The following is a 26,683-nucleotide window of genomic DNA, read 5'->3' as shown; positions in this document are numbered from 1 at the left end:
CGGCCCGGATGACTGAGTGGCAGGCCGTCCCCAGACTCCTCCCCAAGAGAGCAGAATCAGATGAAATTGAAGAAGAGGCAAGTTATGAGACCCATCACGTCTCGGCCCTTCCGGGAAGAAACAGTTGAAAGTGGCCGCAGGATCAAACGGTCTGGAAGAACGCAGCCCAGAGGCACGGAGACAAACCGATCCTATCAGCCTCGTGTCTGGAGGAAGCAGGTTGGAGAAGAAAGAATCAGTCAAGTACTTTTTGCTGGGACCTGCAGGGGAACCACCACTCAGGTGTGGAAATGGAGACGCTTGATTTCTGACTTGGACACAGCGTCCCGCCAACCCCCCTGGGAAGGGTGTGTTTCACAGGCTGTTTTCCCTGAGTTCATGCCAAGACCCCATGATGATGCCCTCCAGGCTGAGGGGCCTCCGCTCCCTTCCTGGCCTCCTGTTCACACAGATGATACAGATGCCTTTATCTGATCCTGCATGAAGGGACTGACCCCTGTCATCCATGGAACAGACGACTCAGGACTGTGAGAGGCCCTGGGAAGGCCCCCTTGCTCCCAATAGTCTTTCCCACCTGCTCACCTGTCGTTTAACAAAGAACCTTATAATTAGAGCAGCTTAGGTTGCAACCATAGGTGACATCCAAAGTAAGGTGCACATTTCTGTCACAAGACACCTTCCAGGATGCAGGGGTGGATGGAGAGAAGTGTGGAGAGGGCCTTGGGACAGATGGAGGAATAAGGAGGCTACAGGATGTGGGAAAGACTGGCTCTGAGTTTGGGAGACACGCCTTCACCTTCCTATTTCTACTGCTGGTCAGGCTGGGCTAAAGCATTCTCCCAGATTCTACAGTTCTTGATCTTGGAGCGCATTGCCTTTACCTAGAGCCCAAAGACCAAGATTTCTAAACCTTTTGTGTGTGGGGTCAATTTACATGGTGGAAGGCTCAGAAGAGAGCCCAGGGCAGGGGGCCCTGTCCCACCGGCACCGTCCTTCCCATGGAAGACGCACCGCAGCAGCGGTGGGAACGCACCAGCTCACCAGGCCTCCGAGGTGGACTTGGCTGTAGTGTCCTAACCTTGGAGTTGCAGGCTGTGCGTCTGCCATGATTTACCTTCTGGCCTCACATATTCTTAGTTTCTTATAAAGGGTGGAGGCAGGAAGCCCGGAGACCTGAAGCAGTAGATGATTCTTAAGTTCTTTTTCTGTTTTTTGTTTTTGTTTTTGTTTTTTGTTGTAAATGCTTTTTTGCCCCTTATTTTTTATCGACGTGTAATTGATTTACAATGTTAGTTTCAGGTATACAGCCAAGTGATTCAGTTATCCATATATATACATATCTATATATCTTTCAGTTTCTTTTCCATTACGGCTCATTACAAGAAATTGAATATAGTCCCCTGTGCTACACAGTAGGTCCTTGTTGTTTATCTATTTTATATATAGTAGTGTGTACCTGTTAATCCCAAACTCCTAATCTATCCTTCCCCCTCTCCTTTCCCCCCTGGTAAGCACAGTTTGTTTCCTATGGCTGAGTCTATTTCTGGTTTGTAAATAAAATCTGTGTCTCTTTCCTTTTTTTTTTTTTTTTCAGATTTCACATATAAGCACTGTCATCTGATATTTGTGTTCTCTGTCTGACTTCAGATTCTTAAGTTCTTTTGAGTTGAAAGAAGAGGGGCAGAAGTTTAAGGCCCTGGTCCTTGGCACATAGACCTCACTAATTTGCACCCAGGAGGTGTACAAATCTGGAGAGCGGACACACCCTGCTTCAGTCTCCTCAGGTAGCATCCTGGACAGATCAATGGGAGAGGAAAATCCAGAGGGACCAGAAGAGGTTGGTGACATGAAGTGTGCATAAGCAAAGCCCCTTAAATAAAATAAAGATGGGTCAACACCTTTGCTCCAAATTCAAAAATTACTATACTCAGTTCACTGGCCCTTTCTTATTCAGTGACGATGAGATGGTTTTCCAAGGGAAAAACTAAATGTAGCTGTGTCCCCACTATTTATAACCAGATCAGCATCCTCAGGGAAGGCAAGTGGAACCCCAGAGACACAGAGACCTCTGTTTCTGCTCTCAGGAGTCTGCCTCTCCCTTCCTTTCCCCACTGCCCCTCCAAGACTCAGGCCAAAGGCAGTCTCCCTCAGGGCTTGGACAAAGCCACAAAAGTGAGCAGGACCTCTGAGTGACCTGCACTGATGGAGCAGCTGATGGGAAACAGAAAAGCTCCAGCTTTGTCTATGTCAGGCTCTTTCCTTTGCATTCACTCTGAGACAAATTCTAGAAAATACAGCCAAAGAGCAAACGAAAAACTATATTAAATATAGACTTCCTGTCATGACAAGGCCGTTGGACAAGAACGTCGCATTCTGAGATGGAATCAGCTGCAGAATTCAAAGGCCATGTGTGTGCCCCCAAATAGCAGTTAGGAAATATTAAAACTTAGGGCTTGGTAACCGGTCTTCCCAGATGCAACCCCGGGTTTGGTCTAGATATTATTCTCCTGCAACCACCTTCCTCTCCTGGTTGCCATTAATTAAAATGGCGCTAGGTTTGGGTCACACATTCAGTCTTTCAGCCAAAAAAGTCGTTATGAAGTCCTTCTGTGTCCCATGCACTCGATCAGGTATGTGGGTTCATTTAAGAAGAATCTGGCTGGGTCCCGGAGTCAAGGTCTCTGGCCAGGTCCACCATGCCAACCTCAGCCCTTACCAACCCCAGACAGGCATCCACCTCCATTGAGCTATCTGCAAATCCCTCTTCCCCCTTGTCTATACCTTTGCTCTGGCTGTTTCATCTGGAGACATGGCATGGCCCATAGGTGTCATGGCCCTCCTCATCCTGCAGCCCCAGCAGAATGCCACATCCTCCAGGTGACCTTCTCATGGTCCCCCAAGAATGCACCTTACTCCCATGCCAGTGTCACCCTGTTGTCTGCCCCTTTCATATTCTCTTTCTATTAGCTATGCCGATATTGCCTATGAAACTGATACCCGTATCGACACATGTCTCCTCTTCCAGATTGTGAGGCTGGGGACTGGGGAGGGCAGGGATTAAAGCTCTCCAGCCCTATTTCTCTTTGGGCAAAGCACAGGGTTCACAGGCTCATAAACTGGGGCTTCATACATCTTGCTGAATTTAAGTTCCAGTCTCCTAAATTCTTCCAAAACTGTGGCAGTCGGAATGAGGGCAGGTACAATGAAGAATTGTTTCAAGTGGTGTGTAAATTACACTCCAGTTGTCGATTTGTTCCCTCGGCGTATCTAGACCTGTTGACACTTTAAACATCATGATGTGAGCTTGTTTAATTAAGCAGTAGCACTAAATGTTTAGTTAATCTCATTCCTAATTATCTGCTCCATGTCTCTGGAGAAAAAGGAATTATTTAATTTCTTCCGTTGAAACTTGAAATGTCGGTTCCCTGTGGTAGTACATCCAGATCCAATGATTAAACTCCCTCTAACCTTCTGGGGTTAAAGAGAGAAGAAATTATACTACAGTTTCATCTTTGCCCCCAAATACTTTAAGGGTAAACAGAGTATTCCATTTGGTTTGTCCAATTCTCACACTGAAAGCTCACTTGCAATCTTAAGTCAGATAACAATTTGGCTTATTAAAATATGTTATTTGGGGTTAGATTGAAGTACTGATTAAATTGCAGGAGACAGCCTTTGCAAATTGCTTCTGTTATTACAATGTTCACTGTTAATGAAGACATCTCCATACGAAAGGATGGAGATTCATATCCCCACCTCCCCACCCCCAGCTCAGACTGTCAGACTGCTCTGAGTCTGTGGGTGGCAGATCAGCGCTGAAAAGCCATTGAGAATAATTTTTTATGAGGTCTGGGGAGTTGGAATCAAGCTGTTGAAACCCAAGAGCAGAAGCCTAAATGAATGACAACTGCATTCTTGAGAACCGCGGGGGCTCACACTCCGTGGTGCGAAGGGCCCACGTGGTGCCCTCAAGCAGAGCCCAGAAACCAGCCGAGTCAAAGCTCAACAACAGCGAGGGGCACATGGCACCCAGGACCACACGGAAGCCTACCCTTGGCTGGGACGGAGCCTCAGGGACCCCCAAGGCTTCATCTTGGAAACTCTCCTGAAAGCAATCCAGGCTTAAGAGCTAGTCCAGCCTCCCCTACCCGCCCAGGGCCATTCTCGTGCTTAGAACTCTCCCGTGTCTTCATGTCCTGGGAGGGATCCACCTAGATCGGTACCCGAGGAGGACAAATGTGGGGGGCACGGGGACACCAAGCAGGATGGAAAAGTCACAAGGGCAGAGAGACTCCCAAAGCTTGGGGAGCAGAGGCAGCAGAGGGAGGTCAAGGGATTACCAACAAACACAGGCACAAAACACAACCAGCAAGCGCCTGGACGACTGTTGGGGTCCCTTGGTCAGCTGTGGGACGTACTGGTTAGACCCCTGGATATCATCCCAAAGCTCTCTCCTTTGCCCACATTCAGTTTTTTGTTGTTGGTGTTTTGTTTCTTTTTTTACTGAGATACAGTTGATTCACAATATTGTGTTAGTCTCAGGTGTACAGGATGGTCATTCGTTTTTTGTTTTTTCCTGCAGATTATATTCCATTATAAGTTATTAGAAGAAATGAGTAAAATAAATTAATAAAAATTGAAAAAGAAATGGGTGTAACTCCCTGTGCTGTACAGTAAATCCTTGTTGCATATTTATTTTATGTATAGTAGTTTGTATCTGCTAATTGACTCCTAATCTGCCCCTCCCTCCAACCCTCCCCACTTTGGTGACCACTAGTTTGTTTCCTAAGCCTGTGAATCTGTTTCTGTTTTGTATATAGATTCATTCGTATTATTTTTCAGATTCCACATACAAATGCTTTTATACAGTACTTGTCTTTCTCTGTCTGACTTATTTCACTAAGTATAATATTCTCTAGGTCCATCCATGTTGCTGCAAATGACAATATTGCATTCTTTTTTCTTTCTAAGACTTTTCATTTGACCTGTAATTGAGATACCTACACCGACACATCATAGTCACCCAGAGTCCACAGTTAAGTTAGGGTTCACTCAGTGGTGTACATTCTATGAGTTTAGACAAACGAATGACGTGTATCCCCCATTATGGTATCACACAGATTTTTACTGCTATAAAAATCCTCCATGCCCCACCTATTCATCCCTCCCCTCACCCCAAGCCCTGGCCAATCACTGATCTTTCTACTGTCTCCATAGTGCTGTCTGTTCCAGAACGCCATATAATTGGAATCATACTGGATGCAGCCTTTTCAGATTGCCTTCTTTCGCTTAGGAATATGCAGTTAAGGTTCTTCCACGTCTTTCATGGCTGGAGAGCTCACATCTTTAGAATGAATTTTTAAATAATTACTTTAAGAAATTACAAAAGAGAAAGGTAAATCACTAACAGATATTGCCAGGTCAATGCCAATTGTTTTTCTGATAGGTTTACTGGCGGGGATCATGATGAAGTCAGGGATACCTCAAAGCTGGCTTTTTAGTAAGGCAACTGACAGTCTCTAACAGTAGCCACGAGGGCTAGATGGAAAAATATGATCCACATAAAAGCCCAGGGGAGAGGGTATAGCTCAGTGGTAGAGCACACGCTTAGCATGCACGGGGTCCTGGGTTCAATCCCCAGTCCCTCCACTAAAAATAGATAAAAGCACAAATGGTAAACTTCAAAGTCCTAGTACTTTCAAGAAAAAGAGTATAGGTAGATGACTCATTACTTCTAATGACCAGAGGAATCAGGTTAGAAAACGGAATGACATATAAATTTGCAGACATCACTGAGAAGCAATTTAAAAAGACTACATCCAAGATAATAAGATAACTCATGACATTGCCAAATAGAAGCCAGCCACTCTTCTATACACCAGCAATAGCCAATTCAAACAAGGTGTCTGTGCATATGGAGGTAGGGAGAAGGGATGCAGCCTAACTACAAGTATAAGATGCCTAGAAATAAACATAGTTTTAAAATGTCCTCCCTACTCCCACCGCCATCCCCACCCTCCACTCCATCACTCCAAAAAAAAGAAAGGTTCAAGACTCTTCTGAAGAAATTTTTTTCTGACAACAGGATAGCCATTTGGGAACAAAAAGTAAATTAGCTACTACACACTTTACATAAAAATGGATTCCAAAGAGATAAAGGAATAAAACTCTCTTTAACCTTTAAAAACCTAAAACTATGGAAAACACTTTTACAAGCTTGGAGTAGGAAATACCTTCCCAGATAAGACACAATAAGATACAAAACCAAAGTACCCTACACAGTTTATCAAATATACATTTTATCCCAATAAAAAGTCCTACTGGAAAAAGGAAAACCAAAAAGGAAAAAGCGGCCAATCTAACCACATTCATATCCTGAAAGTGTAAAATATCTGTATGGCAGAGGAAAACATAAACAAAGTACAAAGATAAGCAATAAATAGGAAGAAAATTCTGTACCATATAAAAGAGCTAAAGAATGAATGGTCAGAAAAAATATATGTATGTGTGAAGAAGACAGCAACCAACTGAAAAACAGGCAAAAACTTTAGACAGGCAATTCACAAAGGAAATTTTTAAACAGTCAAAAGACATATGAAGAGATGCTCAACCTCACTGATAATTGAATGCAACGGTTGAAATTAAATTGTATTGTGTACAATAATCAAAATTAAAACAATGAAATATTATTTTTCCCGTCACTGTGATAAATAATGGAAAAGATTAATAATATTCATTGTTAATGAGGCTCCAGGGAAATAAACATCATCATGCAACGATGGTCAGAGGATAAATCTGTAAAGTCTTCTTGGAGAGCATTTTGGCATCATCTGTTAAAAATTTAAATATGCATAGCCTTAGGCCCAGCGATTCTCTTTCCAGGAATCTAACCAAAAGACACACTTCGAAGTATATGTACAAGGATGTTCACTGAAACACCGGTTGTGTCAAGGAAAAATCAGAAGTTTCCTAAGTGTGCATCACTAGGGGAATATGGGGTGCAGTTCGGTAATGTCTCGCTATAGAATATCAATTACAAAAAACCACATATAATACCACCCACAATCTCTGTAGAGCATCAAGTGTACTGTTGTTGAAATATACGTGTGCGGGTGTGTGTAAAATACACGTGGGTGTTCATGAATGCCAACAGAAAGGGGGACTGGACAGGTCTAAACCAAATTGTCAATAATGATAAGCTCTGGGGATGGCAGTGAAACGGGGGCCGTTAGGGTGTGAGTGGGGGAGAGACAGACTTTCCAACTGCAGTTCTTCCATTTGACTCTAGAATATTTTTTTACGCCAACGCTGCGCCCCAGCAGCTTACAAGAACAGTGGACTGAGCACACCATTATGAATGAAAACTACTGCCAGCCCTATCAGTAAACAGGGAACGCTGTGGCCATCAGGTCATCAGCCGCTAGGAACACCCATGACAGGGAGTGGAGGGAACTCAGGATGCAGACAAGCAGGCAGCCGAGCCTCTGCAGCCACCCCCCCCAGGGCGCCCCCTGAGGGAACTCAGGATGTAAAGAACAGGATACTGGCCCTAGACAGCTAGGTGCTTATCAAAGGGATGCTTTCAAGAAGCCCAGATCTTTGCACCTTCCCATACAGGTAAAAGTGCCAAATTCCTTATGTTGAGACATCTGGTTGTCTTTAATTAACAGTAATCTTTTGATGTTCCGACTTCCTGGTCTTTGGGCTTCTACCCTGCCACTCTGGAGCAGTCCCTCAGAGAGATCTGAGAGGCTGTCATCTTGGGCTTAAGTTTTCGGAAACGTCTGCCGAATAAAACATAACCCTCAACTTTCAGGTTATGCATTTTATTTCAATTGACACCGTGTTGTGTAAACAGTGCTAGAAACAGAAGCAACAGGATACCCTCGGTGTCCTGGGAGAGCTCTCCGTGGGCTGGCACACACACAAAAGGCCTGATGGAAGAGGAAGGATGGATGAGGGACCTCAGATAACATGTCCACTGGGATACACCAAGGGAGAGAGAGGTGAGGCCTCCCATCCACCAAGCCATGCCTACCTCAAGGTCATCCACAGCAAGGTCATCACAGACATTCATCAAGTACCTGTTGGGGGTCACCTGTGTACCAGGTATGGTTCCAGGTACTCCAGTCACCACCACCATCCTCCTCCTCGTCCCCCTCAAAAAGAGTATGTTATGTAGATCAGTGCGTGGGGAAAAGGCACTGTCAATGCTGGTGGGAACATAAATTCACTAACTATTCTAGAGGTCAGTTCATTTCTTTAAATTCTATCCATCTAAATTGTATTAAAAAATAAAATACATTGTATCAATATTTAAAATGATTTTGGACCCCATAATGTTATTTTCAGGACTTTATTCTAAGGTCAGGGACATTTGTGGAGATTTATTGGCAAGGATTTAGAACAATTTAAATGTTTAATAATAGTTACCGGCCATTATGGAAAACAGTATGGACATTCCTTAAAAAATTGAAAACAGACTTACCCTATGATCTAGCAAATCCTATTCCTGGGCATATATCTGGAAGGAACTCTAATTCAAAAAGATACATGCACCCCAGTGTTCATAGCAGCACTATTTACAACAGCCAAGACATGGAAACAACCATTGACAGATGACTGTCCATTGACAGATGACTGGATAAAGAAGTTGTGGTATATTCATACAAGGGAATACTACTCAGCCATAACAAAGAATAAAATACTGCCATTTGCAGCAACATGGATGAACTTGGAGACCATCATTCTAAGTGAAGTAATCCTAACAGAGAAAGATAAATACCATATGATATCACTCATATGTGGAATCTAAAACAGAGACACAAATGAGCTTATTTACAAAACATGAACAGGATCACAGACATAGAGAACAAACTTGTGGTTGCCAGTTGGGGAAGGGGGTGGAAAGGTATAAACTGGGAGGTCAAGATTTGCAGATAATAAATACTATATACAAAATAGACAAGCAACAAGTCTATTTATACTGCATAGCACAGGGTAACTATATTCAATATCTTGTAATAACCTATAAAAAAGAATATGGAAATGAATATATGTATGTATATGTATGACTGAAACTTTATGCTGTGCACCAGAAACTGGTGCCACATTGTAAACTGATCATACTTCAATAAACAAACAAACAACAACAAACAGTAACTGGAAAGATAAATTGTGGTCCATCCACATCATGGAATATGACTCCACCATTAAAATTACATTATGGAAGCACACGTAATAACACGGGGAAATGTGCACACTTCTTAGTGACATGAGAAAAGCCAGTCGCGAGACAGTATTTGAGGCATGAGCAGAATTAGGCGTTCATTTCTCTCTACATACGAATGAGCGGAAGGATTTACAGCGAAATGTTACGCCGGGGTGGAGATACTGCAAGTCATTTTCTTCTTTAATCCCTTTCGTATTTTTCCACATTTTCTCTAATTGAGCTATGTTTTTTCTGCAATAGAAGACAAGCAACACAGAGAAATCTGCAACAGGGAGATGCAAAGAGATCACGCCCCAGCCTTTCTTTTTACACCACAATGAGAACATTGCAAGAAGGGAGAACACAACAGTCCAGGGTCAAGGGCAGAGGGCGGGGGTAGCGTTAGAAAGAATTCCCAGGAGGAGTCCCCTTCTCCGGTGGCTAGTTGGAGAAACCCTGTAGGAAGAAGAGCAACGTGAGGATGTTAGGAAAGAGGAGCTACGGGGTAAGGCGGGAAAAGGCACTTGCTCCAAAACCACCCTGGGGGTCTCTATTCAACACTCCAACCCCAGTGAATTGACCCACAGAACTTTTCATCGTGCTGTTTGTTCTGGTTCTTGTTTTTCACACAGCAATGATTAACATGAGGTGGAGATTCAACAAAACACGGCTCCTGGAGAGAAACAAGGCAAATGGCTGGGACGGTTTCGCCCCCGCAGGCCAGAGCCTAGGCCTGTGCCCAGCCTGGCCCAGGGAGGACAGCAAGAGAGCCAGGCCTCCACATGCGCCACCCTCCAGCCCGTGGAGGACATGATCCAACCTGCACAAGCCCCTTACGTGCGGTTTCCTTTCCACCTCCTACGCATAGTCCCCTGAAGCCTAGGTGGAACATTCTAGAAGGGATGGTCATTACTTCCTAAGGTTTTGAGTCTTCCCCTCAGAGAACCAAGGCCCTGGCCAGAGGCCGAGGAAGGGTGAGGAAGCAGGAGACCCCGAGGCAAAGCCCACACAGCCAGGGAAGCCCTGGTGAGCCCAGAGGTTAGGACGCTTCCGGGTGAGAGATCAGAGGGGTGTGGGGGGAGGCAGCCCCAGGCAGACAGACACAGGGACAGAGAGAAAACAGACAGTGGAGGGGAGAGGAGGAGGGGAAGAGAGACAGGGAGGAAGAGGAAAAAGACACAGGGATTTTGAGAAGAGAGAGGGAAGGGGAGGGAGGGGGTAGACTGGAGGAGGGTGGCGGAGAGAGGAGAGGAGAAGGGAGGTGGAGGCAGAAGAAGTGGGGGAAAGAGATGATTTCCAGGGAAGTCTTACCAACGACCTCAGGTTTTTGCAGCACATATCCAAATTAATGTTCTAGAAGGAACCCAGCTTCAGTCACTGAGAGCAGATGCACAGGAAATAATGGACTAGATGACAGTGCTCACTTGAATGCAGGGGACTTTTTTGTCTATTCAGATTGGCAGAGAGTCGGTACTGCCTGGAGATACAGCTCTAGCATATCCCAGGACATAAAAATTAAAAGGCCAAATATAAATCTTACGTTTCAGAGCCAAGTGACATTCAGAGTGGATTCCCTCCTCAGCCTTTGGTCAACCTATGTCTTTTTCTACTTTCTGTGCCAAAAGACATATTTATATTAACAGTCATTTGTTTCTTCAAATTAATTTGCTTAAGGAGAGAAAGTGCATGGCATTTCAGATAATACATCACTTTGTGCTTAAGAACATTAAAATAAGCAAACTCCAGAGACAAATGAAGTCGGACTATCCACGTAAATTATTTACTTTATCATATAGGAGATTACAAATGCTCTTTCACAACTGAGTTTTATCCCTTACAAAAAGCTTAGCCAAAAAACCTTTAATGTTATATGACATGTATATAATAAAATTAGATTCTTTTTCATACTTGGGATCATCAGCTTTGCTTTGTGATTCTTCTGATCTTCCATCAAACCAAATTCAAGTTCAAAGCAATCAAAAATGGAATTTTAGTACACAGTAGTACGTCTTATTAAAATTGTGAAAGGTATCTTCTTGAATAGAACAGCAGAATAGAATGATAACCCTCAAACATGGTACTTAGTAGCTAAGATGTTCCAGAACACGGCCCACGCCTCCTATCTGTCTCCAGGAAGGGAGGGCTACCTCTGGTCCTCTGCCCACTTTCGGATGAATTTCTCAGTGAGCTGCTGCCTGAGGCTTGGATCAATTCCTCTGGGTGATGGATCAGAGCCACCAGCCTGCCCTGCTCTGAGGCCTGGCCACTCCCATCAGGACCTCCCAACGCGTGTCTCCTCCTCTGGGCGACTGCATCCCCCGCCCCCGCCACCACCAGGCAAAGCCACCAAGGCTGTGCAGACCTGAGCTGGAGACCAAGCACTGGTCCCATCTTTCAGCTGCGAAAGACGTTTTGCCCAGGGGCGGGCTGGGTGGCGTGGGGCCAGAAACTTGCTCCTTTCTGTCCTGGCTTCCACGTCGACAGTACATACCAGAGTCCATGTAAAGATCTATCCTCAGTCCCATGGCTTGACTCATACGGCCTTAGCCCGTGGAGGCCAAAAAGATGCACTTAGTAGAGCCATCCTGGGGGCCGCTGCCTGGTCAGCTGGAGGGAGGCCCACTGATCTGTCCCCTGCCACCTCTGCCCAGAGAGTGGACGCACTCTTACCTCTCATTTCTGTTGCCGAGGACCCATTGGACCAGGCCGTCCACTTATTTCTGTGCTTGCTGATTTCCTGGACTTTGCAGACGTAGTGTCCTTGATCTGCCGGCCGGAGGCTCAGGACGGACAATGAGTACAGTGACCCGCGTCTCTCCTCCTGGAGGCGCAGCCTCTGCCGGTAGGAGCTGCGGCTGTAATTCCCGTAGTACTGCACCGCCCGGAGCTTGGTCATCTTAACCATCAGGGCCTCCTGGGAGTCTGGGCGCGCGAAGAACCAGCGCACGGCCAGCAAGCTGTCCTTCCGCCTCTTCTGGGAGACATGGCAGAGAAGAGTGGCATTTTCCCCCTCCAGGTAGTCAACGACAGGCCCCGGGGACACGGTGACATTGAGGGCCCCGCAGACCTCTGCAGAGGAAAAAGAAGGAAGAAAGAAAATGAAGAAGGCCACTGCTTTTCCCCAGGTGGACCACAGGGCACCTTCTTTCCAGGAGCCAGGGTGATCTGCACTGCCAGAGAGGCTCCCCTGCCCCGCCCCGCCCCCTCCATGCTCACTCTGCTTCTTCAAGGAGCCTCCTCGGGGGTGGGGTGAACCTCTGTGGGCCCCTGTGTCCTCATCCTATGACATGATCCTATTCACGTGAGATGCCACTGACCATCTAGCCCAGACACACTTTTAAAAAAATTTTTAATTAGGTACTGACATCAAAAATTCAGGAGATTTCACATAAAGATTTGGATTTGGGGAATCTTTTAAAATTTTCCAGTTCACATTCAATCCCCCCCCCACCCCAAGCTGCCTCCCCAAGGCCTGCTCTGATCACTTTCATCACCTCCTGAGTGGGCAATGCTGTGGCTCCAAGAGCTGCCTTTCTAAGCAGCTTTCCCTGTCTCAGGTCTTTCAACTGCAACCAGGGCAGGTTATCAGTACTGGTCAGATGGGTGTTAAACTAGTACCAGGGAGCTGTAATGACTGGGGTGCCTCAGTTTCTTGCTTTAAGTCTCTCTGGACCCTGATCCACAGCCTAAGAGTTGAAGTGCAGGAATAAAGAATGAATGAGCCCAGAAGCGGGGAGGGGTACAAGACTCTCTCAGCAACTCAAAAGATGCTCCAGGATTCCAGACCCAGGCTGCTACTTCCTGTCCTTTGGTTCCTTAGTTATGGATGCCCCTCCCTGGCCACCATGTTCCCTGAGCTGATTTTTGAGAGCGCCACCCCCATGGCCACCCAAGAGCGGGCAAGCCCAGCCACTCTCGCAGAGGCCCTCTCCCAAGAGAGGTACTGCACGGTGTTTTCAGGGATGGTGCAGAGCGGCCATGCAACCCCGGATCTCACAGGTGAGCCTCCCTTGACAGGAGGAGCCCAGAAAGGACAGGATGCCCAGAGCTGCCTTCTGTCCAAGCAGGGCTGTCTTTTCACCAGGGCTCACATCCATCATCACCCCTGCACTGCCCAGTGCACGGCTCCAGGAGGCACCATTCCCTGCCCTCCCCACTGCACGAGCAGGTGCCCCCAAGGTCACCCCAAACTACAAATGGTCCCCAAACACCAGCTTCTGGTCACATGAAGGACTTGGGCCCCCATCTCAGAGTCACCCAAAGCTTTGAGCCCTGGTCAGTGCTGCGGGTGAGCAACGAGAGAGGATGAAAAGAGGAAAAGTTGGGATCCTCCACTGTGAAGAGACTGCAAGTCAACAAGGCGAGACCCTGCGTGCACTGTGGAGGGAGTGTGGAGAGGGGGTGTCACATGAACCACATCCTTCATTGTGAAAATCCGGAGAGTAAGTTCACCCTCACGTATGGTCTCCACTGTTGACTTAACAAATGAAACGTCTTGAGGGATATGACTTGAGGGTCAATTTCCGGTCATTTTCTTTCTCATCTCTTAGAAGCCAGGTCACCAGGACAGTCCAAGATATTCCAAGATCCTTAACTTAATCACACCCACAAAGTGCCCTTTGCCGTATAAGGGGCCATTCACAGCTCGAGGGATCACGATGCAGACATCTTTGGGGGTCATTATTCGTCTTACTACATTGTGATAGTCTTTTGATAATGTAAAAAAAAATAGATGGAAGTCAAGTCAGAAGAAAGAGGACCGATGCTCACCTGGATTCAGCTCCCTGTGGACAAAAATGAGGTCTTCTAGGTCTGCGGTAACAAAGGACAAAACCACCCAGAAAGCCACTCGGGGAAGGTGGGTCGACAGGTAACCAAGGAAGGCACCTGCTCCCCAGTAATGCACACAGGCCCAAAGAGGGGGAACTGTCCCCACCATCCGCCCTGCACCTCTCCCGCCCAGCCAGCATCAGGCCCATACATCCTATTAAATTGGTCCAAAAGCATTTTCCCCAAACTCAAGGGCCCCGTCTGAAATCTACATGTGCCCCACGGCAGAGCCGGGGGCACCAGACTGACCCCCTCCAACAGCCGCCCGGGAGGCTCAGCGGGCGGAGAGCAGCAGAGACGGGGCAGCTGGCTTCCAGGACCTTAGTCCAGCTCTGCCCGCCCCTGAGGGCTCCCCACTGGAGGCAAGGAGAGCTGGGGAAGGCAGGAAATTGAAACAATATGGACAGGCTGGGAGCACAGCCTGGACCCCACACCCTCCCCGTCTCCTCCTATTAACGCTGCATGAAGGAGGGATTATTTATAGTGACTGAAACCAGGAGAACCTGCCAAGTGCTCCGGTCCCCGTGGGAGGCCAGATTCCATCCTGGAGGCAAACTCATAACTCCTCCACTTCTGCATCGCAGGCCGAGTCAGCAGCTCCCACGAAGAGGGATGGACTGAACCATCTTCCCTGGACGAACCCTCGCTCTGGCTTTACCAGCACGCCTCTCGGCCTCCAGTCTGCCCCACATTCTCTTACCAGTAACCCAAGCACGTTTCCTTCGCTGAAGTACAAAGACCCTTATTATGGGCTGAACGGTGGCGCCCTACAAATTCGTATATTGAAGCCTTAATCCCCAGTACCTCAGAATGGGACTAGATTGGAGAAAGGGCCTTTAAAGAGATGACGAAGTTAAAACGAGGTCCTTAGGGTGGACCCTAATCCAACATGATTGCTGTCCTCATAAGAAGAGGCGCTTAGGACACCGACGCAGGCAGAGAAAAGACCACGTGAAGATCCAAGGAGAAGACGGCCATCTGCAAGCCAAGGAGAGAAGCCTCAAAAGACACCAACTCTGCCACTAGGTTGATCTCAGACTCCTGGCCTCCAGGACCAAGAAAAACAAAATTCTGCCGTCGAAGCCCCCTTGTCTGTGTCACTTTGTCATGGCAGCCTGAGCAGACCAGTACAACCGTGCTCACAGGAAGGCTCATTTCAGCCCCGATCCCGCCACCAGCCTTGAAATTTACACCTGCTTTCACATGAGGGTATACTGGGTGGGATGGAAATGGCGATTTGCAAGGGCTTCCCCTCGGGGGCTTTAAGCTTTGCTAGAGGACACAGGCTCTCAGGGGCTGTGGGTCCCAGTGCCCACAATGAGCATTCCCAGAAAGCCGGTGCCCCAGGCAATGCCCTCCCCTGGATCCTGGCAATGACCACCTTAAACCCCGGGAGCACAGCTCAGCTCGTGGGCACACAGTTGTGAGAGGCGAGGAGAAAATGCAGGTGGAGGCCCTGTGCCAGCCAGCAGGAGCCAGGCTGGATGTTCAGATGCTAGGAGAGAGCATCCCATGGCTCCTGACCCACCACAGTCATCGGGCCCCGCACGGCTCAACAGAGAAAACACAGAGGGCTTGAGAGGCGGGAAGTGGAGGCGGGCTGACTAGAGTTCAGGAGCCAGGGGGTGTCCAGGCTCCTCCCTCCCTCCTGGGTCTCCTAAACAAAAGAGCATCCACACTCTGCAGGGTAGAGGAGCAGGGCAAGCAAGCATGGGCCACACCAGCCACAAGTCGGGGGAGGCTGCAGGTCACTAGACCCTCCGATGTCAGATAAGGTGAGGGAGTCACCCCAGGCATGGCGGAGTCACCCCGGGCAGGGCAGAGTCTCCCACTTCATGGCCAAAGAGGGGGAAGTACAGAAGTTATTCTAAGCTGGAGAACTTAACTTCTTGCTTCCTAACCCTGCTTTGCAGGGAAATGAGGTTGGAAGTAGACCCTCCGCCCCGACTAGTTGGACATCTCCACATTCAGCACTCTGCTTCCTCCAGCTTACACCCCAGCTCACACCCCACTTAATCACTCAACAAAGAGATGTTGAGAACAGCCATGAGCCAGACACTGTGGGAAGAAGAGGCATGTCTAACCTTGTGGAGCTGAGAGCCCACTAGGCAAGGCACTGGTCATCGGGAAAAAGACACAGGAGAATGTAACTACAAAAAGTGTCACACGCTACTAAAAAATGGTGCAGGGCTCATGAACACAAGGTGAGATCTGGATCTCATCTGTGAGGTCAGGGAAGAAAGAGACCCTGGAGAGGTGACCTTGAACTGAAGGCTGAGTTGGAGTTTACGACATTAATTCAGGGAGACAGTTCTACATGTGCAAAGGCCCTGAGGCAGGAGGCACCTGGAGCAGGCTGGAAGTGGAAAGATTAGTGGCCGCAGGTGAAATGCACCACACCATGGCCCAGGTGGCCACCTATGTCTGCCTACAGACCTCAGGAAAGGACTTTGCACCCAAATCAGGGCCCCCAAGGCCAGCTCTTAAAGGAAGACTATAATAAAATGGGCAGGAAAGAGACTCACCCAAACAGAGGGTCAGGATTCCTGCTGCAGGGAACCTCATTCTTTCAACAAGCACAGGCCTGGGTTCTCCCCGGTGGGCTAGACACTGGGATGTTCAAGGCCCAGGGCCTTCCAGTGGTGTGGAGGGGCTGGGCGGAGAGCCAGGGGTTGGAATCCAACAAAGCCAGACTGGAAACCTGGTTCTGCTAGGAGCGAGGCCCTCAGAGCCTCAGTTTTCCTCATCTCAAAAATTGGAAGACGATGACGCCTTGCATGCTAGGTTGAAGGCTCCAACAAGAACATACCTTTAAAATACCTATAAAAGTTTGCAGGCTCTGAGAGCAGGGCAGGTGGGGATCATAGAAAGGGACACATACACACACTGACCTGTGAGCCGGGTGGGATTTTGGGGGGTACAGTCTGCAATCACACGGGGCCCTATGCTTGGAGCCCCGCCCTCTCACCACTTGACTTAACCTCTGCTGTTGCTCTCTTAAAAGTTCAACAATTTTTAAATGAGGGGCCCCACATTTCCATTTTTCACTGGTTCCCACAAATGATGTAGCTGGTTCTGCCTATAAGTGAATATTAAGTTCCTGTGGATAAGATTTATGAGGTCTAATCCTCTTGTTCCCATTTGGATAATGTCGTGAAAAGCACTAACAGCTCAGAAAAAAGCCTAAAACACACAGCCCTTCCCTCTCCCTCATCCCCGCCTCCTGCTTCACACTCATCATGAAAACGAAGACAGCAACTTACAGGTACAAGTGGGTACAGAACTTCTAACAGAACAAGGCACCTGCGTGGCCTGGGATGCTGAGCTGGGCACGGCTGGGGTCCCTCTGTTCTGACCTGGCTAATGAGGTGCTGGTGGCTCTGTGCCTCACACTTCTCTGTCCTGATGAAACTGGCTCCACTCATTTCAGGGAGCCAAGAACCTCTATGCTGACAAGGAATGAAAAATTGTGCGTACCAGTCAGCAGTGAAAATCTCATTCTTATGAGAGAGTCTGAATCCATGACAAATAAATCTCTGAAAGAAATGCAGTTGTATTACTTAAAAACCCACGACACTAGGAGCCAGCATTTACTGAGCATCAAGCAAGCAGAGGTACAAGAACCAGACCCAGCCTTGAGGATAATGTGTTCATATTAAGCCCGTCACTTTAAAATAGCTCTTATCCAGGACGAACACACGGTTTTGATCAACGATAAACACTAACATTTGATGGGTTTGGACTCCAGGACAAGTACTGTTCTAAACACCTGAGATGGATTTTCTCAATTTATCTTCATACTATGTTTAGTCCAATTTTACGGCAAGAAGACTGAGGCCCAGAGAGGCAAAGCCATTTGCTCAAGCTCACACAGCACGTGGCAGAGCTGGAATTTGGAACCTAGGCCATTTGGCATCAGAGACAACCCTCAACCACCAATCTGGACTATAGCTTGGCTTTGAGTAAATATTTCACCCCGTAGTTTACTTTTCTATAAAATGAAAGGTGGGACCAAGTAAGATCCAAGGCTCTGCTTCACCTCAAAATGGAGAGGTAGAAAAGTGCAGCGGGTAAGGGTCCAGACTTAGGTATGAAGTGGTTCTGCCAGGCCGTCTCTTGGGGGATCGTGAGGAGGCGTTGTGAGTGAAACGCCAAGAAGAATGAGGGCACGTGGTAAGTTACAGCATCATTATTAGACAGGCTTGAGCACAGCCAAACTGGACCTTGAACGCTCCCCAATTCCAGCTCTCAAGGCTCCTGAGGTCCCCTGGAAACATGAGAATGTCCCCAATCCCCAAAATCCCCACTCTGGGGGCATCCTCTCTGACAGCACCTGTGATTAAGAAGGTAGTCACACAAGGGCTTAATTTCCAGGATATATAAACAGCTCATACGACTCAATAACGAAAAAACACACAAGCCAACCTCAAAATGGGCAAAAGACCTAAACAAATGTTTCTCCAATGGAGACATACAAATGGCCAATAGGCACATGAAAAATGCTCAGTATTGCTAATTATCAGAGAAATGCAAATCAAACTACATTGAGGTATCACCTCACACGGGTCAGAATGGCCATCATGAAAAAGTCCACAAACCATAAAACCTGGAGAGGGTGTACAGAAAAGAGAACCCTCTTACACTGTTGGTGGGAATGTAATTTGTTGCAGCCATTATGGAAAACAGTATGGAGAGTCCTTAAAAAATTAAAAATAGACTCACCATAAGATCCAGCAATCCTATTCCTAGGCATGCATTTGAAGGAAACTCTAATTTGAAAAGATATATGCAGACCAATATTCATAGCAGCACTATTTACAACAGCCAAGACATGGAAACAACCTAAATGTCCATCAACAGATGACAGGATAAAATTGTGATATACATACACCACATGTATATATAATGGAATACTACTCAGCCATAAAAAAGAATAAAATAATGCCATTTGTAGCAACATGGATGTACCTGGAGATTATCATACCAAGTGAAGTAAGTCAGACAGAGAAATAAAAATACCATATGATATCACTTATATGTGGAGTCTAGAAAAAGGACACAAATGAACTCATTTACAAAACAAACAGACTCATAAACAGAAAACAAACTTATGGTTACTGGGGGGAAAGGGGAGAGGGAGGGATAAACTGGCAGTTTGGGATTTGCAGATACTAACTACTACATATAAAATACATAAACAGGTTTCTACAGTATAGTGTAGGGAACTGTATTCACTATCTTGTAGTAACCTATAATGAGAAAAGGAATATGAAAACAAATATATGTATGTATATGTATGGCTGAAACATTACGCTGTACACCAGAAGTTAATATAACATTGTAAATAGACTATATCTCAATTAAAAAAAAAGAAAAGAAGGTGGTTATGGAGCTTGGGGGACAAAGACCCCTGTGTCCCCTTTGTACCTCACTAGGTGCTGGCTACCAGAGCTGCCCTGGCCCAACCATCTCAGTAAACCTCCAGTCGTTGTCAACCAAGATAGTGACAACTGTGAAAGGAGGAACATTTTCCAAAATGATGATTTATTCGTTTTGGAAAACTGGTAGCCAGGGGACAACGGGTAAATTTCTTCCCCACGTGATCCAAGTCCCTCCCCCTCAGCCTGATCTAGGCTGGTTCAAATGCCAGCTCCACCATCTGGCAGCTGGGTCACCCTTGGAAAATTGCTTAACTCTGAGCATCAGCCCCCTTACTTACAAAACACAGGCAACACAGCCTAGCCAGTCAGGGCAGCCTAGAGCCAGGCTTCCTGGGTTCAAATCCCAGCTCCACCACTTAAACAAGCCTTGCGACTTAAAGGAAGTCGACTCATGAACCTGGCCTCAGTTTCCTCACCTATAAAATGGGGGTAATAATATTAGCACCTCCCTCAGAAGTTATTGGCAAGCTTAACTGAATTAATGTTTGCAAAGCACTGGGATATATATTTACTCTTGTCATCACTACATCCAAGCACTGTTGTGATTAAATGAGACAACCATGGCACCCAACAGGCATCCGAGAAATATGAGTACCATTGATATATTCATTACTACTATTATTGTAGCCAGCACAGCCTTTTCAGCTGGGAAATAAAGACAAATCTTCAGCAACTTAGAAGAGAGAGCAGAAACCCCAAATGAAAGCCAGCAGTGTGGGCAGTGGCTGCTCTTAAAGCAGGGGGCTCTGATAAAGGGTCCCCAGCTACATCTAGCTGCGGACCCCCTGTCTCTCCAAGCCTGGTCATCGCAAAAAGCCCACGAACAAGTCCCCGGACCCCAACCGCCGGCCGGCGCGGGTCCAGCCCCTTCGGACTGGGTCCTCCGACGAACTCCCCGAAGAGAGTTCAAGGGAAGTCGCTGCCCAGACTAACGTGCCAACAGCTGTCGGCGCTGGCTGTTGGGAAGAAAAAAGAAAACAAACCAACAACTAGGGCTCGCACGTTCCCGCTTCTATCTTCTAGCCGGCGGCCTGGCCCCTGGAGGGGCCCCGGGCTGCGGCAGGTCTCTGCGGAGCGCGAGGAAGGGGCGCCGCCGGCCCTGCCCGCCGCCCGCGCGTCCCGGACGCTCCGCAGGCGCCGTTGCGCCCCGCCGCCGGGGCGGCCAGAGCCGGGCCCGCGGGAGGGGGCGGCCCGGAGGCGGCGGGGCCTCCCGGCCAGGCCCGAGCCCCGAGCCCCGAGCCCCGAGCCCCGGCCTCCCCGGCGCCGGCCGCCCTCGCCCCAGCCGCGGGGTCCTCGAGCCGCCCGGGCCCCGCGCGCTTACCGGGGGCCGGAGCCCGCGCCAACAGCACGGCCGCCGCCAGCGCCAGGAGCCGCATCTCCCCGCCGCGCCTGGCGCTGTGACGCGGGAGCAGCGCCGCTGCCTGCCCGCCCGCCCGGCCCGGCCGCTGCGAAGCCCGCCCCGCGCCCGCCTCCCCTCCCCCCCGCCACGGCCCACCCCCGGCCCCCGCCCCTCCGGCCGCCCGCCCCCGCCGGGCCAGGGCCTCTGGGCGCCCAGAGCCGCGCGGGGCAAAGGCGCAGCCCCGGCAGGCCGTCGCTCCGCCACCTGCAGGCGTGTCATTTCACCACCCCCATTTCACAGATGTGAAAACTGAGGTTCTGGGAGGCGATCGCTCAGACACAGAGAAGACATAGCTGCAGCAGCATTGGCGGGTTCTTGGCATCACAGACACAGTTATTGCTAAGGGGAGGGCGTCTTGGAGATTGAGAGGGGAGACTACCAAATGCAGGGGCTTCCCTGACCCATGGCTAGCCTGCTGCCCAGCTGACCTCCTGCAGTCGCTTCACAGGGACCTTGGGAGCCAAGGAGAAGCTGAATTTCCATAGGAAGGTAGAGGGGATCAGGGATGGAGACCCTTGGAAAACTGAGGTCTATGAGGTAAGTTCAGAGGGTGTGGACACTATAAATAATAATGGCGGCTTAGGGTGCCCTCACCCACAGACCTAGGGTAGATACTTTGCACCATGTCACTGAATCCTGCCCCTGTGAGACTCTGGGGCACTTAATCTCCATGTGCCTCAGTTTCCTCCATCTGTACAATGGGAAAGTGGTTATATCCCTCATTAGACATTTAAGAAGACCAAGTGAGACAGTTCCAGTTAAGGTACTGCTCCTGGCCCCCGGCCTGTGCATGTCAGTTCTTTACTATTATGATTATAGATAAGGAAGCAGAGGAGATGCAGGGGCTGTCCCTGGTCACACAGCCAGGGAGCGATGACAAGACCACTCAGCCCAAATCGCCTGAGCCAATGCCTGGTCTCTTTGCCATGGATCTAAATCTGGGACCTGAGCCTGACTGATGTGTTAGTCCAGCATCACTAGAATAAGGAAAGTGTACGTTAGGTGGGTTTTGTGTGTGTCTGTCAGGGGAGGGCTTTGTGGGGTTGCACAAACGGTGGCCTTCGCTTTGGAGTGGGTCCCTGGAGAAAGAAGAGAACAGGCCCCCCCCCCCGTCTCCTTTTCTCTAAGAGCAGTGAATAAGGGTGAGGAAGGCTTGGAGAGAGAAGAGGTGCTGCCCGCTGGTGGTGCTCAGCCCCAGGGCGGGTCCCACGGGGAACATCCACCCTGCAGCCCGGGCCAGGGGGGTGCACAGCCCTTGTGATTTCTCCAAAGGCCAGGCACTTCCTGGGGTCCCAGGGTCCAGGGTCTCCATTGGACTCTCCCAGGTGGGAACTCTCACATGGAGCAGGGCTCTACAGGGACTGGACTGACCATCCAGGCAGCCTGACTGGAGGAAGCAGTCCTGTCCCTCCGCATCGAGCTGGTGATGGAACTGAGGGGCCAATGGAGAGCTGGCTGCAAGGTCTCTGGGTCTGATGCCAAGGACAAGAAGTGAGGACGAGAACTGGTGTCAAACTGGATCCTACAGCCCAGGAATGCAGACCTTCTTGGGAGACTTCCAGACCAGAGCTTGGAAACCATTGCATGCTTGAGCAACTAAGCCTCACACCCCATCCCTGAGAGATCCCAGGCTCCATTTTACAGATTAGTAAACTCAGGCTTAAGGGGACCGAAGCCCTGTCTGGGGCTCTTGGGCCACCGACTAAACAGGGAACTTGGGTTCTGACACTACTTGGCAGGACAGGGGAGAGGCTGCCAGAGGAAGAGCACTCATTCTGAAAGCCAGCCAGCATCCCACCCTGGGTACCACTTGTGGGTCCTTGGGCAACGTAGCCTCTCTGAACCTCACTGTCCAGATGAGGGTGATGCACATAAAATGGCACGTCAACATGACTGCGTGTGGGCGCGGAGCTAAAAAAGTGGCTGGTCTGTTTTCTGTCCTCCGTGACCTCCCACCTCAACTTTTGTGCTTACAATTTACTCCCCGTTGGTGGAAAGTCGAGGGACCTCTTGCACAGGTTGGCCCCACTTCGAGGAGTCAATTCTTGCTTTGGTTATTGTATCATTTCTAAGCATCAATCTCTCCTTGCAGAACTGAGCAGGTATCCTACCCAGTATTAGACTTACATGCCCACCCTTTGCCTCACTTTCCCTTTGCAAAATAATTGATGCCATGCTGGGGATTTAGGAGCTAGAAAGGGCTTTTCTTGCAGTTCTGTGATACATAATATTGTTCTCATTTTGGCTGTGTGCTCTCATAGTACTTTTCAGCTTCCCAAACAATCTACCAAACCATCCTGATAAGATCTTTGCTGCATAACAAAAGAATGGGGACCCGTACCCAGTCCCCAGGGGAGACACCGCCGGTGTCCCAGATGAGATTCAGTATTTCAGCCGTTCTGGACTAAATAGCAAAGGTCTTCCAGATACATCCTTTCACCCTGCTGCCTGCTGACTCACTCACAACCTTAAGACAGTTTGAAAACCCTCCACTGACTTATTCGTCCAGCCTCTGGCTCCATCAGGTCTGTGTTCTGAATTAGAAGCATAACCCAATCCAATTATTTTAACAAGTTATCTCGTCTAAAACTGCCCGCTTGTCTGGGGTTTCTGGATGAGTGTTCAGACTATTCTGAAGTTGATCCAGGTCCCTGTGAGCACTAAGCTATGTGGAGGCTCTACTCCAATAATCCTGATTCTACAGGTCACCACTGAAAGAATCTTAGAAATTCAAATTCCCTGAAAATAGACGCACTCTGCTATCACGTGGCAGGCTGGGGACTGGAGGTCTCCTTTCTCTCTTAATGTTACTCGGTTGTTTGCTAAAATCTGAGTCAGAGATGAAACAGCGTGGCGTGGTTTTGTAACCAGTTGAGTTTGTGCACAGCAAGTATATTCCTAAACTAAAATCACCAAAGAAAAGTAAATCTCCTCTTCTAAGGGATCTGGCGGATTCCTGTGTTGCTTTTTCAGTCTGGATTTACACAAGTCATTGATAAGCTTTCTTTCTCCTTACTGCTCACAGGCATTGTATAGCTAGAAGCATTTAGTTGCATGCTTGAATTATCACCAATAGGGAGTGAACAAAGAGTAGACTGGATAAAAGAAGTTTCGGCTGTGACTGATGGGAGGGAAGATATGAAAGAAGAGATCGTGGTTACAGGGGATGTGTCCATCCAATCCGAAGGAAGAGCCAGGAGCCATTGATGGTGAAACGTTCATGAAACCTACAGCATCCTTTCCCTGCACAACTAGGGAAGGGGTGTGGAATGCACTGGGTTTTCCCTAAAGATAAGGAAATGTGCAGCTGTAAGGCTGACAGTATATCTAGGTAGAAATAGCCTCTCCAGGGGGAGGGTATATCTTAGTGGTAGAGTGTGTCCCTAGCATGCACGAGGTCCTGGGTTCAATCCCCAGTTCCTCCATTAAAATTTTTAAAAAAAGAAGGAAAGAAAGAAAAAGAAACAGCCTCTCCAAACTAAGCTATAATATATAAATTAGGGTCATTCCATGCCCTTAGCTGTGATTGTGAGCTTGGTGCCAAGCTTTGCAGGCTGGCTGGATGCAGAAAGAAAATGGCCCCAGTTTCTAGAAGGTTCCAGATGGAAGGAATTGGAATGAGGGCGGAATTAAGAACTGGACAGGTTGTCTACATCACTGACCACAACAGAAACCACGCCCACTTACTCTTCCTAGTCGGGCTAGAAACATCTACAGCGAAAGCAGTGCTTGAATCAAACCTTAAAGGATGCTAGCAGAGTCCCACCAGCAGGGAGTGAGGGCCTGTTCCACAACCTATGTCAAAGCACAGAAGCTAAAGGACATAGGACTTTCAAGTCCCACAGGTGGCTTCTGAGGGCCCAGAAGAGCCGTTGATTCTGAGGAGTGAGATGTGGATGGAGGGACAGGCAGGAATCAAGCCCTCGAGCGCCCCCAAATGTGAGGCCCGGCAGTCTGTACTGCAACCCAGTGATGTCAGGTACCATCTGTGAAGGAGGGGAAATGTCACAACGGTCCCCTGAGCATCACTAGGGTTGCTACAGGCTTGGAGGCAGGGGCTGCATTGAGTCTAATAACTCCAATACTATTGACGGAAGATCGAAGAGAAATGTGGAAATTTAGAATCTGCAAACGCAGGGAGGGTAGAGAAAGAAAAAGACAATTGAGTCACCCTCAGGCCAATGTCAGATGCCTTGGACATGAGTGTCATTGTCCAGGACGTGGCCTCTGAGATGAGAGAAGGGCCGAGCACTGAGTCCTAGGAAACCTATCCTCGCCCAGTGCCCGGTGCTGGGTGGGCCATCAGTAAATGGTTCAGAGGTGCATCAGTGAATTCATCAATGAGAAAGAAAGGAAGTCATTGCTCAGGCTGCCATAACAAAGTGCCACACACTGGGGGGCAGAAACCACAGAAATGGATTGTCCTGACTGTTCTGGAAGCTAAGCAGCCCGAGACTGAGGTGTCAGCAGTTTTGGTTCCCTCCAAGGCCTCTCTCCTTGGCTTGTGGGTGGCCATCTTCTCCCCGTGTCGTCACCTTAGTCTTCCCTCTGTGCGTGTCAGTGTCCTTCTCCAGTCTTCTCAGGAGGACGCGAGGCATACCGGATTAGGACTCAGCCTGATGATGACCTCGTTTTAATGTAGTTACCTCCTTAAAATCCCTATCTCCAAAGGCAGTCCCTTTCTGAGCTCCTAGGGTTTTAAAACTTTGGCAGCAGAATTCTGGGGGAGATACGATTCAGCCCATAACAGCAGGGAGGAAGAGGAGGAGGAGAAGGCAGGTTATTATTGAAAGGGTAGGCAGAGAAGGAGTTGACGAAGGGGACTGACAGAGACGGGGGTACGGAGCCAGGAGACTGGAGATGCTGTCACCAAGGTCAGCTATCAAAGAGAGGGGCAGCTAATCCCAAAACAAAACAAGAGAACCAAGAAAATCCGTCGTCCTCTGACCCTAACCTGGGGCTGAAAAACAAAGAGGAGTCTGGGAGGACACCTCATTCTTCTTGTGCATTTCAGATGTATCTCAGGAGCAGCCTTTATTGGGCCACAGAGGTCTGGGGCTGGGAGCTCAGCCCCCCGTGGATGAACCCATCCTGGTCTCCCTGCTCCACCTACACTGTGTACTGTGGGTGCTGAATACTTCTGGTTAATCGAATAAGGATGGGTCAGTGATGGAGTTTGGCAGGGTCTGTTCTTGCAGAGACAGTCAGTCACTCCCTTCCATGGGCAGTGTGGACCCCCTAGGGGGGTCTTTGGAAATGCGGGGGCCATTTTTGATTGTTACAATGGTTTGGAGAGTGGTTACACAACTGGCATTCAGGGGGCAGAGGCTGTAACGCGAATGCCGGGCTATGCAATGGGCAGTCCTGCATGGGAAATGACAGTCCACACAGAGTGGCGATCATGTCCACGCTGAGAAACAGAGAGAATGAAGGGAAGTCACTGGGGCAGCAGAGGGCTTCAGGGGTTTTGCGAGAAGCAGGTGTACAAGATTCAGAGCCGTGCCCAAGTACAAACTGGCTGTTGATTTCTTAACATCAGCTCCAGGTCAACATGCTGCTCATGGACTAGATGTCCTCAAGCTGAGTCTCCCACTGCCAGCCTGGCTTGCCTCTCAGTTCTGCAGAGGAATGCTGAGTCTGGCTGTCAGCTACCATGGACCAGGAATATCAGAGTCAGGACTGCTCAGGCTCCTCCCAAACACTGACCCAAACAAAGCCAGGGCTGGTCGAAGAGGACGCCTGGCTGACAGCTGCAGAGCCCAGGCAGCTCCCGGGCCCAGGCTCAAGCCTCCATCCCAGGGC

The 26,683-nt window shown here is 48.7% G+C and overlaps 1 protein-coding gene across 2 annotated transcripts in view; it reads right to left on the bottom strand.

Annotated features, from left to right (window-relative positions):
* VSTM4 (V-set and transmembrane domain containing 4) overlaps positions 1–20,936 on the bottom strand; it is an 88,250-nt gene extending 67,314 nt beyond the window's left edge. For both annotated transcript variants that reach the window (XM_072971166.1, XM_072971168.1), the window contains exons 1-2: positions 20,804–20,936; positions 11,882–12,280 (exon numbers count right to left, since the gene is read on the bottom strand). In XM_072971166.1, coding sequence (XP_072827267.1) covers positions 11,882–12,280; positions 20,804–20,858 — 454 coding nt within the window. In that variant the 5' untranslated portion in view covers positions 20,859–20,936. The remainder of the gene's footprint in view (positions 1–11,881; positions 12,281–20,803) is intronic.
* Positions 20,937–26,683: the final 5,747 nt, after the last annotated feature.

Source organism: Vicugna pacos, chromosome 11 (genome assembly GCF_048564905.1).
Source record: "Vicugna pacos chromosome 11, VicPac4, whole genome shotgun sequence".
Lineage (NCBI taxonomy): Eukaryota > Metazoa > Chordata > Mammalia > Artiodactyla > Camelidae > Vicugna > Vicugna pacos.
This window is presented reverse-complemented; position numbering and strand designations above follow the sequence as displayed.